Consider the following 17,386-nt stretch of genomic DNA (forward strand, 5'->3'; position numbering starts at 1 on the left):
CCTTTTCCAGAAGCTCCAGTAGGGCCCAAAAATCAAAAAAGTCAAAAGTGATCAAAATGCCCCAGCACCATGGAATAAAATGTATTGTTATAAATATGACTAAGTATTACTAAATAAACCCTATGAGCATTTATTTATTGTCCAGAGGATGCCATCTCCACAGCTAGTTAAGGTCACTCTTATTTATTTATTTATTTATTTATTTATTTATTTATTTTTGCTTGCTTTTGAGTCACACCTGGAGATGTTCTGGGGTTATTCCTTGCTCAGCTCTCAAGAATCACTCCTGAGGTGCTCAGGGGTCAATATAGGATGCTGTGGATCAAACCTGGATCAGCCATGTGCAAAGCAAGTATGTTCCCCACTTTACTATCTCTCCAGAATCTCCCAAAGGTCACCTTTTTATATTCACCTATTTGAGTCTATACAGTTCTTCCCAGAGTACTATGAACTTTGCAAATCTTTTATTTTGAGGAGCCACGCTGTGCTCAAGGATAACTCCTGACTCTGTTCAAGGATCAATCTTGGCATGGTTCGGGGACCTAATGGAGGTGCCTGGGATTAAATCCAGGTCATGTGCATTTAAGGCAAGACCTCACCTACTGAGCTACCTCTCCAGCCCCTTTATATTGGCGTTAGATTTATTTTAGATTTTGGTCCTGGAGAAGCTGCATGGTGTCAGAAATCAAACCTCGTGTTCCCACATACATAGGGCATTTATCTTGCATATGCATGACAGGTTCGATTCTCAGCATCCCGTATGGTCCTCTGAGCTTGCCCGGAGAGAAAAGCCAGTAATAATGCCTGAGCCCTTTGCACCAACTCCCAACTGAGCTTGAGTTGATTTTCCCTTTTTTTAATTTTTTTTTTTTTGGTTTTTTGGGCCACACCCAGCTGTGTTCAGGGGTGACTCCTGGCTGTCTGCTCAGAAATAGCTCCTGGCAGGCACGGGGGACCATATGGGACACCGGGATTCGAACCAACCACCTTTGGTCCTGGATCGGCTGTTTGCAAGGCAAACGCCACTGTGCTATCTCTCTGGACCCCAATTTTGTTGTTGTTGGTGGTGGTTGGTTGGTTTATTTGGGGTCCACACTAGACAGGGTTCTGGGCTTACTCTGGGTTCTGTGTTCCAGGATCACTCCTGGTGGGTTCTCGGGACCATATGTGGTGTTAATGAATCACACCCATATAAGGTAAATGTCCTATCCACAGTACTGTTGCTCATACTCTTCGTTGTTGTTGGTTTTTTTGCAGGGAGAAGGGGAGAGCAGTCCACACATGGCAATACTCAGAGATTTTGATCCTTGTCACCTGCATGTAAAGCAAGAACCCTACCAGCAAAATGCAAACTCTGTAAGATAACCGGTACTATCTTACCAGCCCCTTTTTCCTGACTTCCCACCCCTTACCCCATTGTTTTGCTCTTGGTGTTCAGTGACTATTTTCAGCTCAGTGCTGGGGACCATGTGCTGGAAATTAAACTCAGGCCTCCTGCACCTCATGCCCTCTCTCCAGAGTTTTCAGTTCGCTCTTTAACTCCTACCAATCTGGATCCTTTTAGGACTGTTTTGGGGGCAGGGTGGAGGGCACACCTGGCTGAAGCTCAGGTTCTGCGCCCAGAAATCACTCCTGGCAAGATGGGCGAACCATATGGAATACTGGGCCTAGACCCAGGTGGGACGCATGCAAGGCAAATACCCTACCAGCTGTGCTATCGCTTGGTCCCTTTTAGGACATTTTCCTCTTCCTTTCTGTACAACCACACCATCAGGTAGAACCAGGTAGAATTTCTTTGCAGTTCCTTCAAACCTCATCAATGCTCAGCTTCTGAATGTTCAGCTTCCCCCCCCCCCCCCCAAATAGTCCTCCCAGAGGCAGGATCAACAGCCTAGCGGGTAGGGCGACCATCTGCCTTGCTCGTAGCCGACCCTGGTTCGCTCTCCAGCATCCCACACGGTCTCCCGAACACCATCTGGAGTAATCCTGAGTCCTGAGTATCGCTGGGTGTGGCCCCCAAACAAAAAATAATCGTAATGCAAATGATATTTCTCCCAGCCCCAGTCTTGGGGGGGGGGGGTCGGGTCTGACGGCCGCGAAAGCAGCTCCGAGAAGGGATCCAGGGCTAGGAGCAGCGAGCCACTCGGGATGCCAGGGGGAACGCCGCAGGGAGGCGCGCGCGGGGGCTCCTGGGAACTGTAGTCCGCGCAGGAGCCGCGGGCAAGCTCAGGTGCGGCGCGCGCGAGGGATCCTGGGACTTGTAGTCCCAGCCTGAGTCTTCATCTCCGCCGGTACCGAGAGCCTGGGAAGGTGGCGGGGGCGGGCGAGGCGCGGGGCGCGGGGCGCCGGGCCGGCCCTGAGCGGGGCTGGGACCCTGTGCGGAAGACCCGGCTGGCCGTGCATGTGTTGCTGTGGCAGCTGCTGGCGCTGGCTGGCCGGGGAACAGCGGTCTACCTGGAAGTTGGCGAGCTGGAGGAGAAATGCTTCATCCAGGAGATCCCCGAGGGCACCGTGGTGATAGGTGCGTGCGCGCGCGGAGTCCATTGCTCCGGGGGTTGCATTTTTGCACCAAGAATGGAGAAGAGGCGCCTCGGGATCAACTCGAGCCTGCACCTCCCGCCCCTGCGGGCGCAATGAATGGGCTGAACGTCCTTCACCTCGCTTCTTGTCGATGCTGCGACGCCAGGATGTGGTGTGTGACGCAGAGGCTGGAAGGGCGAGTGTGAGAGATCTGGGCTCATGCCCACCCGGCTGCTCCACTGATGCTCCAGTCCTGGGAAGTGGGCCCGTGGGTTCGGGGGTCCCGGGGTACCTGAAAATGCTTCCTTCCTCTCTGCCTCTGCATTAGGAAAATACAAGACCGAGCTTTATGACCCAGTCGTGGAAAAGTTCCAGCCCTCCCCGCAATGGATTAATTTGTTCGTGCTTGTAAAGGACCCGGAGAACAGGGTGAGGCGGGATTTCACACCCTGCATCACCACCCTCGAACCCCCAACACCAGTCCCCATATGCCTGACCCTGCCTGGCAGTCCCACGGGAGATGTGCTGTTTGCAAGCTGTTTACCAGGTGCTCTGGCAAAGCTGGATCGGAACCTCTCCTCCCCTCGCCCACCACCCGTCAGTCCGCATGCCCTGTCTAGCCTCCTAGCCTTAACTGGGATCTCTGTCTCTCTCTGTCACTGTCTCTTTGTCTCTCTGTGTCTATTTCTGTCTTTGTCTTTGTCTCTCTGTTTCTCTCCCTTCCTTTCTCCCTCCATCTCCCTCAGGAATTACTGGAGTGGCTTGAGGGTGGGGGGACCATATGGGATGCCAAGAATCAAAACTGGGTAAGCGCCAAACCACGGTATTGGTATTGTCAGTTGGGATTTCTGGCCAACTTCCCCTCTGCTCACTTGATGATTGATTTTTCTAGAATCTTCTGTACCGGCAATATGGCCCTCAGGGTCGCTTCATGTTCACCTCCAAGTCCCCAGGAGAACACCAGATATGCCTTCACCTCAAGTCAATTCAGTTTACTCCCTTCAATGATGGCAAGCTGGTAAGTGTGTGTGCACACGTTTGTGTGTGTGTGTGTGTGTGTGTGTGTGTGTGTGTGTGTGTGTGTGTAACTTGCCACAAAGTAAGAGAGACTGCAGAAAACAGTTTCTGAGGAAGGAGCAGGGGATTTTCTGAAAGAAACCCCCTTGGCTCCTGACACCCCTCATGTCAAGACCAGCTATCTATGGAGGCAGAGCCATAGTACAGTAGGGAGATCTCTTCCCTTGAACATGGCCAATCCAGGATTAATCCTCAGCATCCCATATAGTTCCCTGAACCTGCCAGGAGTAATTCCTGAGGGCAGAGCCAAGACTAACTCCAGAACACTGGTGAGTGTGTTTGCAAACAGTTTGCAAGAAAAAGAAAACCAGTCATCTATGGGGCTAGAGTGATAACAGAAGGATTAAAGTGTTTGCCTTGCTAACAGACAACCAAGTTTCTATCCCCAACACCCCATAGAGCCTCAAAGATCTAGGAATAATTCCTGAGTGCACAGCCAGGAGTAAACCCTGAGCATTACCTGGTATGGCTCTTACTCAAAAAGAAAGGAAGGAAGGAAGGAAGGAAGGAAGGAAGGAAGGAAGGAAGGAAGGAAGGAAGGAAGGAAGGAAGGAAGGAAGGAGAGGAGTAAACTACAGGTTCAGGCACCCCCCCCCCGAAAAAAACACCATATAAGATCAATTTCATAGTCGATCAACATCAAGTATTTTGGGTACCCAGGGCCACCTCTCACCAACTCAGAATTTCAGAACTTAGCATCAAGCACAGAGCCAGGGCTTTATTTTAATTTCATCGGGGTGGGGCACCATACCTGGCTATATTCAGGGCTTATACTTGGCTCTACACTCAAGGATTACTGTTAAGGATCAGGGGGTTCTGTAGGATTTCAGGGATCAAACCCAGGTCACCTGCATAGAATGCAAAAGTCTTATCTTTAGTACTGTCTCTCCAGTTCCAAGGCCTTTTTCTTTTGTTGTTTTTGTTTTGGGGCCTCAGTAGGGCTCAAGGCTTACTCCTAACTCTGAGGTCAGGACTTACTGCTGGCATGCTTGGGGGACCATATGGGATGCCGGGGTCAGAACCCAGATCAACTGAGTGCAAGGCAAGCACCCTGTCCACTGTGCTATTGCTCTATATCCCACAAGGCCTTTATTTCTCTGTACATGTCATCCATCATCCATCTTCCATTTTTTGTTTTGTTTCATTTTGGTTTGGTTTTGGGCCACACCCAGTGATGCTTGGGGGTTACTCTTGACTACGTGCTCAGAAATCTCTCCTGGCTTGGGGCGCTCCATATGGGATGCTGGGGGATCGAACTGCGGTCCATCCTAGGTTACCTATGTGCAAGGCAAACACCCTACTGCTGTGCCACCACTACAGCTTCATCTTCCTTTTCTTTTTTTGGGGGGGTGTTTGATTTTTGGGTCACACCTGGCAGTGCTCGGGTTACTCCTGGCTCTACGCTCAGAAATCGCTCCTGGCAGGCTTGGGGGACCATATGGTTTGCCGGGATTTGAACCACTGTCCTTCTGCATGCAAGGCAAACGCCTTACCCCCATGCTATCTCCGGCCCCATCTTCCTTTTCTTGAGGGGGAAGTCAGCCACATCCAGCAGCAGTATTCAGGGGTCTCTCCCAGCAGTGCCTACCAGTGTGGTTCCAGAGATGGAACTTAGGTCCCACATACAAAACCTGTGTTTCAGCCTACTGTGCCAGCTCCCAGGTTCCCATCTGTCTCTCACCTCCACCCTCATTAGTGGTGTTGGGGCTCAAATCCAGGGCCTCACATATATAAGGCATATGCTTTACCATTGAACCTCCTTCCTGGCCCTTTCAATTTTTATTTTGCTTCTGGGCCAGACCTGGTGGTGTTAGGGCTTGCGCTTGGCTCTGCACTTAGGAATCACTCCTAGTGGTGCTTGGGGGATCCTGTAGGATGGCAGGGATCGAAGCTGGGTCAGCCACGTACAAGGCAATACCCTCCCTGCTATGCTATCATTCCTACTCCCTTTTTTTGTCTTTAGAATGTGGTGCTCCATGTAGCCAGAGTTGAGGTCTGATGACTGGGCCCCTAAGACATCTCTGACCTGCCCCAGGCCCTGGGCCTACACTGGGTTATTAGAAACTCCCTAACTTCCAACATTGGCTCTCCAGACCATCCACCTGGATATGCAGCTGGGTGAACGCATCAGCGATGATGCCGCATTCCAGGATAAGGACAAGTTGAGCCAGTTGCATCTGCGCCTTCGGCAGCTAGTGGAACAAGTGGAGCAGATACAGAAGGAGCAGGAGTACCAACGGGTGAGCAACCAGACAGCCCACAAGGGATAAGGGAAAGTGAGCCTCCCTGGGTATGGTTCTCCTACCTCTTTTCTGCCAGTTCCATTCAGATCCAGCTCATTTTCACCTTCCCATCCATCTTCTTTCCCACAGTGGCGCGAGGAGCGCTTTCGGCAGACCAGTGAAAGCACCAACCAACGAGTGCTGGGGTGGTCGATCCTGCAGACCCTCATTCTCCTGGCCATTGGCATATGGCAGATGCAACATCTGAAGGGATTTTTTAAAGCCAAGAAGCTAGTATAAACAGATGAAGCCTGAAATCCAGAAGCATCACCCACCCTTTCTACTGATGACCTGGGATAGAAAGAAAATGGCCTGACCTAGGTTGGTTCCTGGACTCCCCCATTCCACAGGAACTCAAATAGTCTCTTGGAACTTATTTCTCAACCCACAGGAGGACAGGATGGGTTTCCAGCTGGAGATATTTGGGCAAGGGAGGTCTGTGAAGATGAGCAGGATGGGTGGGGTCCCTCAATGCCCCGGTAAAAGAGAATAGATTATCACCCCCAGATGGGGATATGAACATGGAGACCCATTATAATCGGAAAGTGTCTTTATTAACTCTGTTCTGTATATCCTATGGTGCTATTTATTCATTCCCCTTGCGCTGGGGGTGGTGAGCAGTGGTTCATCAGGGAGAGTATTTCATGTGGTCAACCTGGGTTTGATCTCTAGCATCTCATACTGTCCCCCCAAGCACCACCAGTAGTAATCCCTGAGTGCAGAGTCAGGAGTAACACCTGAGTACCACTAGGCCTGGCCAAAAAAAAAACCAAAAAACTAATAAAACATGAATCCTGTCAACGAACAAAACATGAATCTGACCTCCAATAAGAAATTGCTAATTTGGAGGCTGACAAGAATAGTACAGTGGGTAAGGTACTTTCCTTCCAGATGCCTGTCCTAGATTTTACCGCTGGCATCCCTTGAGCACTACCAGGAGTAGTTCCTGAGTACCTGGAATAACCCCTAGGCTTTTGCAAATATGCAAAAATAAATAAATAAATAAATAAATAAATAAATAAATAAATAAATAAATAAATAAAATTGAAGAGTGAGAGGGGTCTGGAGTACCAGGTGTGGTGCAAAATCCACCCCACCCCTGGTAAAGAAGCTGCTAGGGAGGCTCCCCAGGTGAGGCTCAGTGGTAGAACATTATCCAGTTAGGTAAGAGGGAGGAGTTCCATCCCCTGATCATGTGATCAAAGCAACGTTACTATTTGGGGATCTTGGCAGCACAATCCTTGTTGTGAACCCAAGTCTTCACCACAATAACAACAGCAGTCAAAACAAGGAAGATAGGCTGGAGAGCTCCAACAGCACAGGGCAGACCTGGTTTTCATGCCAGAGGGTCCTCTGAGCCCACCAAGTTATTTCTTTGTACAACCAAGTGAGGCCCCAAAACAGATAAATAGAAAAAAGGGAGCTGAAGTGACAATACAGCAGGAAGGGCAATTGTGTTGCACACAGTCAATCTGAGTTGAATCCCCAGCATCCCATATGGTCCCCTGAGCTCTGCAGGAATCGATTCCTGAGTGCAGAGCCAGGAGGAAGCCCTGAGTATCACCAGGTGTGCCCCTACCATAAAAAGTAAAAAATAGAGCTGGAGTAATAGTACTGCAAGGAGGGTGTTTGCATTGCATGTTGCTTACTCAGGTTCAATCACTCTATGATCCCCTGAACTCCACCAGGAGTGATCCCTGAATTCAGAGCCAGGAGAGTACACCCCACCTTGAGCATTGCCAGGTGTTCAAAAGAGGGAAGAGGTTAGCACAGAAGGGTCTGGAAGAGGGTACAAAGAGCCTCAACCCTTTCAATTCCTGGCATTACATGATTCCCAATTACCACTGGGAGCAACCCCTGAACTCTATGCCCAGGAATGCCTCATTAGCAATGCTGGGTATATCCCCCAAAAATAACAAAAACAAAGATGGCTATAGGTGAACTTGGAAGTCAGACTGCACACCACTAGAAACAATCTCTGAGTTTGAAACCAAAGAGATAATAGAGGTCAGGAACTTGCCTTGCACACAGCGAACAACTATTCAATTCCAGGCACCATATGAGGGTCCTTGAGCCCTGCCAAGAGTAATCCTTAAGCACAAAGCCAGTAGGAGCATTGGGTGTAGTCCCCAAACAAAATCAGAACAAGAAGAAGGGGTGCTGGAGTGATAGTTCAGTATGGAGGGCACTTAACTTACATGTGGCCAACCTGGATTCAGTCCTTGGCATCTATATGGTCCTTGATCCCTGCCAGGAGTGAACCTTAAGCACAAAGCAAGGAATCAACCCTGACTACCACAGAGCTGAACACTCACGACTCTTAGACCTGAACCTTAAACTGTCTGACCAGGTTAACTGAGACATTCTGGTAATGACTGAACAACTCCAAAAACAAAAAAAAAAAGAGGTGCCAGAGTGATAGTACAGCAGGTAGGGTGCTTGCCTTGTGCACAGACAAGCCAGGTTTGATCAACTTGGGTATTCTATTTGGTCCCCTAAGCTCACCAGGAGTAATTCCTGAGTGCAGAGCCAGGACTAACTCCTGAGTACTGCTGGATGTAGCCAAAAAAAAAAAAAAAAGAAGCCAGAAAAATAGTACAATTGGTAAGGACCTTGTCTTGCATGTGGGTGACCAATGTAGCACCAATATGTAGCACCCCATATGGCTCCCTGAGCCCCACCAGCAGGGATTCCTGAATGAAGAGCCAGAAACTCTGAACACTACTAGGTGTGTCCCCAAAACAATAAACAAAAGCAATAGTAGTACATAGGGTCCCTCCCCAAGAGATTGCGTTAGATCACACGTTAGATCACAGGCTTTGCATGTGGGATGCCTGGTTTCCATCATTAAGTACCAAGCAGAGTAGATTCTCAGCATTGCAGACTAGAGAGAATATATAGGCCTTAAGGCACTTGCCTTGCATTTCTCAACAAAAAGAGTGATTGCCTAAGAGATAGTACAATGGGTACCGTCTTCCATGCAGTCAACCTAGATTTCTTTCATCCCCCTACATTCATATGATCCCCTGAGCCTGTCATGAGTAGTGATTCCTGAGAACAGAGCCAGAAGAGAGAGAGAGAGAAAGAGAGAGAGAGAGAGAAATAATTGTCAGTGTCAGTTAACAAAGGGGAGGTGATGTTTAATGGGGAATGACTGGGGTTTGTTTTTGTTTTTTTTTTTTTTGTGTGGTTTTTGGGTCACACCCGGCAGTGCTCAGGGGTTATTCCTGGCTCCAGGCTCAGAAATTGCTCCTGGCAGGCACGGGGGGACCATATGGGGCACCGGGATTCGAACCAATGACCTCCTGCATGAAAGGCAAACGCCTTACCTCCATGCTATCTCTCCGGCCCCCTGGGGTTTGGTTTTGATTTTTTTTTTTGTGGTTTTTGGGTCACACCCGGCAGTGCTCAGGGGTTACTCCTGGCTTCATGCTCAGAAATTGCTCCTGGCAGGCACGGGGGACCATATGGGACGCCGGGATTCAAACCGATGACCTTCTGCATGAAAGGCAAACGCCTTACCTCCATGCTATCTCTCCGGCCCCTGGTTTTGATTTTTAATTTTAGGGCCACATGTGGCAATACTCACTAGTTTTCTGGCTCTGTACTCAGAATTTCTGCTGGTTATGCTCAGGAGACCTTATGGGATGTCAGGAGTCAAACCTAGATCAGGCATGTGCAAGGCAAGTAAGTGTGTTTTTCACTGTATTCTCTCCAACCTAGAAAGGGGAAAGATTGAGGACAGGGTCAGCTTTATAAACTATTTCATTATAAGATGAATGTACTTATTTGAACTACTTCCAAGTAGTTAGGATAGGAAGTTGTAGGTGATATGTGCCTGGCTGCAATAAAAGCAAAGAAATGAGAAGGGCCAAAGGTAACAGCAGTAATTTCTCTCACGTCCTTTTAGGTTTCTTGTTTGTTTTTGAACCGCACCTGACTTCTGACTCTGCACTCAGGAATTACTCCTGGCTGTGCTCAGAGGACCATCTGGGTGACTGAACACTGGTACAATGTAAATGGCCTCCCCACTGTCACTCCAGCCCTTGCTAGCACCATTGAGAGTATAGGGATCATGTTGCTGAATGCTCTATGATTGTTTTATTGAGAAGATAAGAACTTTTTCTTCACTTCATCTTAGCCCATAGAGAATGGAATATTAAAGTTTTTATTGTTTAGGCAAATGAGAGTTCTGGGGCTCTTTTTCTCAATGTAGCCCTTACACAATCCCCCACCCTAGTAGGCTGTGCTCTTGGTAAGATCCTGAAAAGCAACTCTACAGAGGCAGGGAAAGATAGTACATTAGGTAGGACACTTGGTTTGCACTAGTCGACCTATGTTAATACTAGGTATTCCGTATGGTCTGCCCGGAGTCATTCCTCAGCATCATTAGGTGTAGAGATGCTACACCTAATCCCCCCCCACCTCAATCTCCCCTCCCACTCACACAAACACACAAAACAAAGTATTGACCTAGAACTGTCCTAGGCAGTAGTTGATACTGATTGTAACTGTGTATTTCAGAAGTCAACACTGCTGAGACAAGAGATTGTACAGTAGGTAGGGTGCCTGCCTTGCTTGCTGCTAACCCAGATTTTATCCCACGCACCCATATGGTCCCCTGAGCCTACCAGGGTGTGATTCCTGAGTGCAAAGTAACCCCTAAGCACCACCACAGGTGTAATCCAAAACATCAAAAACCGAGCCAGAGTGTTAGTACAGTGGTGTTAATAGTTGCTTTACGGGGGCCGGGCGGTGGCGCTAAAGGTAAGGTGCCTGCCTTGCCTGCGCTAGCCTTGGATGGACCGCGGTTCGATTCCCCCGGTGTCCCATATGGTCCCCCTCGCCAGGAGCGACTTCTGAGCACATAGCCAGGAGTAACCCCTGAGCGTCACCGGGTGTGGCCCAAAAACAAACAAACAAAAAAAATAGTTGCTTTACATGTGGCAGATCAACACCAGCTTCAACACCGGTACCCATATGATTCCCCAAGCCTGCCAGAAGTGAATCCTGAGTACAGAGCCAGGAGGAAGCCCTGAGCACCGCCAGGTACGACAAAAACAAATAAAATAAAAGTCAACAAGACCCAGGAGACTGCAGAGGTGGAGAAATCAGGTTCGAATTCAGTCCCCAGCCCCAACATGGACTCTAGGTTAACTGAATATCGCAAACTAAGAATTAAATGCATGTCTTTCAGCTCAACTGGTGAGGATGGAATCCCATCCAACGAGATCATGTGGAACCGTCCTGATGCGTTGTTTGCTTGCTTGCTTGCTTGCTTGTCTTGGCACATCCAGGAATGCTCAGCGTTGACTCCTGGAGGTACTCGCTGATCAAACCTGCGTTTACTGCGCACAAGGCGAGCATCGTCTCCTCATTCCCATCTCTCCAGGCCTTTCCTTTCTCCGGGCCTCTCGCTGACTCGACTTTTCCCGAGGCAAACTGGGAAGGCCTGTGCAAGCGAAGGTAGGCGTGGTGGTCGTACTATGGGGATTCATTCGGTCCTCCACGTAACAGGTTACATGATAAAGCATTCACGGGGCCGGAGCGACAGCACAGTGGGGGGCATTTGCCTTGCACTGGATTCTATCCCCCAGGGCTGGTCCACCAAGCACTGCCAGGAATCAATGCAGAGCAAGCAGTCAGCAACCCCTGGGCAGCGCTGAGTGTGGCCCAAGTAAAAAACCAAGTCATTAATCAATTACTTCATTATCAATATTATTAATCAACTAATGAAACCCCAGAGCTTTATAATGATCATTGATTATTGATTGATAATGATCATTTATGGCCACTACTACGATTAATTATTGATTAATGAATAATTAATAAACACTTTTAATTAACCAATCAATAAAGCCCCAGAGCCAGGGCGCCCGGTTCTCGCGCAGACACACCTCTAGCCCTCCCGGAGCGGGGTGGGAGACAACGTCTCCGCGCCCACCCCTTTCGCCCAGGAACTGCGGGCAGTGCCCTTACCCAAGATGGCGCCCGCAGCCTCAGCCCCGAGTGCGGCTGCGCAGACGGTACGTGCCCCCTGACCTGCTGGCAGGGCCGGAGGGGAGCCGGGCGCCGCCATATTGGCTGTTGTCCTGTGCGGGGAGCGGCGGCGGCGGCGGCGGCGGCGCGAGGGAGCGAGCTGGGAGCGAGGGAGCGAGGGAGCGAGTGGCGCGAGCAGCAGCATGACTCGGAGGCGGAGCAGGCCGAGCGGCGGCGCGGGCCGGCGCGAGCGGGCGCGGGCCTCGGGCCCCCAGAAACTCCCAGCGCCCGAGCTCCCGCCGCCGCGCCTGCAAGCGGGAGCGGATGCGGGGCCCCCGGAGCTGCCCGCGGAGCCCGACCGCGACGGCGCCCCGAAAGAGGAGCCCAAGCTCGCGCTCACCCCGCAGGTAGGCTGGGCTCGGGCGCCTCCCGGAGCGAGCGGGCTGCACCATGCTGGTCCTCCTGCGCGCCGGTGCCTGGCCCTGCAGCCTGGGTGGAGACGGAACGAGCCCCCCAAAACGAGACCCGGCCTGTGCCCTGGGCCCCTGGCTGCAGCTTGCACGCCGCCTCGGGCTCCATCTGGCCGGCCACGCACCGGCACCGAGGCCCCGGGGCGCCGATCCCCGGGCCCTGCGCCTCCTCTCCTCCTGGGGCCCACCTGCTCCGGCACCTGCCTGCCCATCTCCAAGCTGTCCCCGGGCCCTGGGATCGCGTCGCGCAGGCAGGCTCCCCTGGGGGGCAGCCCCACCCCGCCCCTGCCAGCCAGCCAGCCGGCCTGCCTGCCTGCCTGCTTGTGTCCCCTGGAGAGTTCGTTCCCGGGTGGCCACCTCGCACCGCTGCCCTTGCTCCTCCATGCATCCTTCCATCCCCGCACGGCCACCACCCCCTCGATCGCGTGCTTTAGCTTTAGCTGAGCACAAGCAGAGGAAGGAGATGCTGGCAAGCCAGAGAGGTTCCCCTTTGGGGGAGCACGGCTGAGAAGGGAAGGTGTGTGTCTACAGAGTCGAGGGGCAGTGGTGAAGAAGAGAGAGGCTTGGACCGCAGCGATTCCCCCGAGCTGGCACTGACCGACAATTGTGTGCGAGTTGGCTGACTAGGGTCGGATGTGGCTAGGTGGAAGGCGGCGCTCAGCAGACCCTGGGCCCTTTTCGGGAGCCGAGCTCGGCGGGAGGGAGGCAGGTGCAGCTGGAAGTCATGGCTCCCGCGGTTGTGCGTGGGAGTGGTGTCCCCTTGCTCAGAAAACCTGCCCTGCCTGCCCCCCAGAGTAATCCAGTCCCCCCAACCGTTGATTCCCCATCCTTTTGCCTGGGGCTCCTTGCTGGTAACACTCCCCATTTGGGCCAAGACTTGGGGATGTGGCTCTTCCTGTACTGGTCTGCACACACCCCCACACACAACCATCAGGGTTCAGGAATATCAGCTCCACCTTATGTCTTTATCTGTCCGTCTGTCTCTCCTCGGGCTTTCTGGCTGGAGAGCCAAAATGACTGATGAAGCTGAGCCAGAGAATGGGGCGGGAACCTGTGCAGAATAATGGCAGCCCCATTGGCCTCTTCCTTTGTGTTAGAGCATGGTTTAATTTGGGGGCTCCCCCTAAGCATGACCCCTTAGAGAGTCTTCTGCTTACCCTGCCACTCTCTGGACCTATCTGCCTCAGCCCCAAGAACCAACTTTACCCCTCCTCCCATAACCTGATTTCTTTTCTTCTGCTAATAATCCCACCCCCCAGTTTTGGCTCCAAAAGGGGGAGGTTGGAGGAAGAGAGAGTCAGGCACCCTGCAGGCCCGTAGCTGTGTGCTTTTGTCTTTTTCCCATTCAGACTACTGAGCCTTACTCACGCTAGTCCTGATACAATCCCTAACACTGCACAGGCTCTTCTGAGCTGCACCAGGAATGATCCTTGAGAGCAGAGCCCAAAGTCAGCCCTGAAGACCCTGGGTGTGGCCCAAAAATAGAAGGCAAATTAGACTGTCTTGGAGCTTCGGAACTGGAGTTCCGGTTCACATCCCCTGTTAGCTCGTTTTTAGAACAAGACGATGAGGGTGGAACTATTTTATTTCCTTACTACTGGTAGTTTCTGGGATTGACAACCAGACCAGTCCAGTCTATGCCTCCCCATTTCTTATCTTCTCCACTATGAACTAATCATTTTGGACATTTCCTCATACCAGGCACTATCTGCACCTTGCTTCTGTTTTTTGGCCATATCCAGCGGTGTTCAGGGATAACTCCTAGCAGGCTCAGGGGACCATATGGTATGCTAGGGATCGAATCAGAGTTCACTGCATACAAGGCAAATGGTCCCTAGACCTTGCTTCATATCTTCCCAGCAAGATATGAACTTGGGAGGTAACTGTGTTTTACCCTTTTGGGGGTGGGGTGTTTGGGCCACACCCGGCAGCACTTGGGGTTACTCCTGGCTCTGCATTCAGAAATTACTCCTGGCAGGCTCGAGGGACCAGATGGGATGCCAGGGATGAAATCGGGGTCTGTCTAGGATTGGCCGCATGCAAGACAAAGCCCTATTACTGTGCTGTTGCTCCTACCCCCTGTGTTTTGCTTTTTGTGGGGTTTCTACCAGAGACTCACAGCTTTCTGGACTGGTGCTTCAATGTGAAGATCCATTGGTGCTGGGGATGACCCCAAGACACCCCAATGGGCATCTAGGGCTTCTCTCCACCATGCTCAAAGTTCCCTACAGTGCAGGATTGAACTGGGATCAGTTGCATGGAAGAAATGTGCCATAAACCCCCTAATTACCTCTCCAGTCACAAACTTTTTTTGTTTTGTTTCGAATTTTTGGCCACACCTGGTAGTGCTCAGGGTTTACTCCTGATTCTGTGCTCAGGGATCATTCCTGGCCATATTTGGGGGACTATATGAGATGCCAGGTATTGAACCCAGGTCAGGTTGTAAATGCCCTCCCTGCTGTACTGTCCACTTTGCTCTGGCCCCAAATTCTCAAATTAGTTTTAGCTGCCACATGTTTGCAGATACCACTACCACATGACTTTCCACAGTCCCCTCCTCCCCTTGGCCTGGTACTGTAATAAAGGTGAGTGAACAAATGTCAGGCAGAGAAAATAAGACACTTGTCACCTCAAGGGTCAGTATAGACATACAAGACAGAACAAATTTAAATTGTCTGTGATCTAGGAAACTAACCAGCAAACAGGATTGTATTCAAAAGATGGTAAAACCCAGGTGCATTTGCCTTGCATCCAGGTTCAATCCCTGGTCCCCCAAGCATCATCAGGAGTGATTTCTAGTTCAGAGCCAGAAGTAACACCTGAGCATCCCAGGTGTGAGCCCTTCCCCCTAAAAAGGTGGTAACCCACCAGATTTCTTGGGCTCCCATAGACCACACAGGTTTCAAAAAACTGCAGAAGGTGCTTGAGGAGGGAGAAACTCGTGATGGTTTGTTACTCTTTGTGTTCCTTGTGATTTAGGATTGGAAGACCATATGGGAGCCAGGGATGGAACCCCGGCTGCCATGTGCAAGGCAAACACCCTACCTGTTGTACTATTGCTCTGGTCCCCCGAGAAACCTGAGGTTGATCCAGCTAAAACTGAAATTGAGTGGACAGAGCGACAGTACAGTGGGGAAGGCACTAGTTGATCCAGTTTGATTCCCAGTATCCTATATGGTTCCCCAAGAAACTCCAGGAGTGATTCCTAAGCTCAGAGCCAGGAGTATCAACTGGTGTGGTGGACGTAAAACGAAAAAAATAACTTGATAACCAGGGGGTTTGACACTCAGAATGGGGGGGGGGGGAGGTTGCAGATCACAGCCCTTGGTGCTTGGCCTCTAGCACTGAGTACCCTGGGACTGGTCTCCAGGGAGGCTTGGGCCAGGTTGCCCCAGGTGGCTGCTAGGTGAATGCAGGGCTCAGGTCATCACCTGGCCTACTGCTTGCGCCTTCTCCCTGCCGTCTCCCCTGAGCTCTGTGAGTATTCCAGTACCTGGCCCCACCCCATGTTGCATCACGTGGACTGCCTGGCACCCAAAGAACCACATATTGTCTCCTGCCCTGCTCAGCCTGCCCCGTCTGTGGGGAGCTCCCTTGAGCCGCCCCCTCTTCCCTCCCCCCCACTTACCTGGGAGGCTTATAACACTACAAGAGGTGGAGGCTGAGTTCATGCTGCTCTTCCTTGCCCCTCTCCCCTGTGCCCACTCTCCCTTACCCTCCCCCATCTATGCCCAGCCTTCTTTAAAGGGACCCAGGGCCTGAGCAGTAGGACAGCTGTGAGGGCATTTACCTTGCACACGGCCAATCAGGTTCAGTCCCCCACATCCAAGGTCCCCCCAAGCACTTCCAGGAATATACTGATCACAGAGTCAGGAGTCAGCCCTGAGCACCTCCAGGTATAGTCCCCTCCCCCCCCCAAAAAAAAAGCCCTTTCAAAACCATTTCGTGTTTAACCCACTGAACCTGGTGTTTGACCCACTGAACCTGGACAGAACCCCCTTCCTTTTTTTTTTTTTTTTTTCATTTAGGTGGGGTGATCCTCTAACAGTGGCTCAGGAGGTCCAGAGGATCTCTCCTGGTGATTCTCATCCCACTGGGTCTACAGTTCACTGTATGGCCCCAGAGTGATCTAGCTCTTCAGGCCTTCCCCCTGAGTGCCAGGGGGACTGTTTAGTGCCTGGGCTGGAACTAGTCAGCCACAGGCAAAGCAAGTGCCTTAACTGTTCTTCTATCTCTTTGCCTTGGGACACACAGAGGAGATCTGTAAGCCAGGGACCACCAGTCACCTTCCCTGCAAGGAGCTGGAAAAGATCCCTCTCCACCCACAGTTCTTGGGAGATAGAGGGTTGGGCCACTAGCAACCTCTGCACCTAGGGATCACTCCCAGCAGTGCTCAGGGGACTGGGGTCAGCCACATGCAAGAGCTCAGTTCTGGGGAGGGGATGGGGCTGGAGGGAGAAAACTATTCCTTTCTTTCAACCCCCTGGAGCAAAGCTTTGAGACCCCGGATGGTATCTCTGGAGCCTTAAATGCTCACTTCACAGCAGGCCCACAACAGTGACAACAGCTTAGTGGATCTAGCAAGCCGAAAGGTCTAGGGTGACTTAAGGCTCCTCCCAAAGACAAATGGGCTTGGCAGTTCAAGGCTCAACCATTTGGTGCTGGAGGTCACCAGTGCTGGGGTGGGGTACTGAGATCAGACTTGGGGCCTCATCTGTGCAGGGCGGGAGCTCCAGTCCCCCCATTCTGCTACTTGATTTTTGTTTTTTTGTTTTGGCTTTTTGGCACACCGATGCATTGGGGCTTCCTCGGGTCCAAGCTCAGGGATCATTCCTGGTGGACTCAGGGGCCCAGTGTTTTGTAGTGCAGGGAGGGAGCCTGGATTACCCATTTATAAGACAAGTGCCTTCCCTGTCACTCCAGCCTCTGTATTTTTTTGTTTTGTTTTGTTCTTTATTTTCTTTGTGGAAGTGCCTCCCAAGTCGTGTTCAGGTATATGTATTGGGAGTTGGGGAGGGGTCTATGTGGTGCTGGGATTAGGACTCAAGGACTAATGCT

At 51.3% G+C, this 17,386-nt stretch overlaps 2 protein-coding genes across 2 annotated transcripts in view; both read left to right on the forward strand.

The window, feature by feature from the left end:
- The first annotated feature begins 1,640 nt into the window (after window positions 1–1,640).
- Window positions 1,641–6,437, forward strand: LOC126011871 (transmembrane emp24 domain-containing protein 9-like). Its single transcript, XM_049775636.1, has 6 exons — window positions 1,641–1,677; window positions 2,300–2,521; window positions 2,849–2,949; window positions 3,413–3,538; window positions 5,691–5,837; window positions 5,970–6,437. Exons 1-6 carry the CDS (start codon window positions 1,641–1,643, stop codon window positions 6,117–6,119), a joined length of 783 nt encoding a protein of 260 aa, XP_049631593.1. The 3' UTR covers window positions 6,120–6,437.
- A 5,597-nt stretch (window positions 6,438–12,034) lies between these two features.
- The window catches only part of FAM193B (family with sequence similarity 193 member B), a 45,896-nt gene continuing 40,544 nt past the window's right edge, over window positions 12,035–17,386 (forward strand). Inside the window, exon 1 of the mRNA XM_049775794.1 lies at window positions 12,035–12,265. Coding sequence (XP_049631751.1) covers window positions 12,062–12,265 — 204 coding nt within the window. The 5' untranslated portion in view covers window positions 12,035–12,061. The remainder of the gene's footprint in view (window positions 12,266–17,386) is intronic.

This window comes from Suncus etruscus, chromosome 6 (genome assembly GCF_024139225.1).
Source record: "Suncus etruscus isolate mSunEtr1 chromosome 6, mSunEtr1.pri.cur, whole genome shotgun sequence".
In the NCBI taxonomy this organism is placed as follows: domain Eukaryota; kingdom Metazoa; phylum Chordata; class Mammalia; order Eulipotyphla; family Soricidae; genus Suncus; species Suncus etruscus.

What these genes read in the sequence shown, in the direction of transcription:
- LOC126011871 (XM_049775636.1), top strand. Translation starts at nt 1,641, where the DNA reads ATGGGCGAACCATATGGAATACTGGGCCTAGACCCAG. An exon ending in AATACTGGGCCTAGACCCAG is followed by an intron (nt 1,678 to 2,299) that starts GTGGGACGCATG and finishes GCCGGTACCGAG; the next exon opens with AGCCTGGGAAGGTGGCGGGG. An exon ending in TAAAGGACCCGGAGAACAGG is followed by an intron (nt 2,950 to 3,412) that starts GTGAGGCGGGAT and finishes TGATTTTTCTAG; the next exon opens with AATCTTCTGTACCGGCAATA.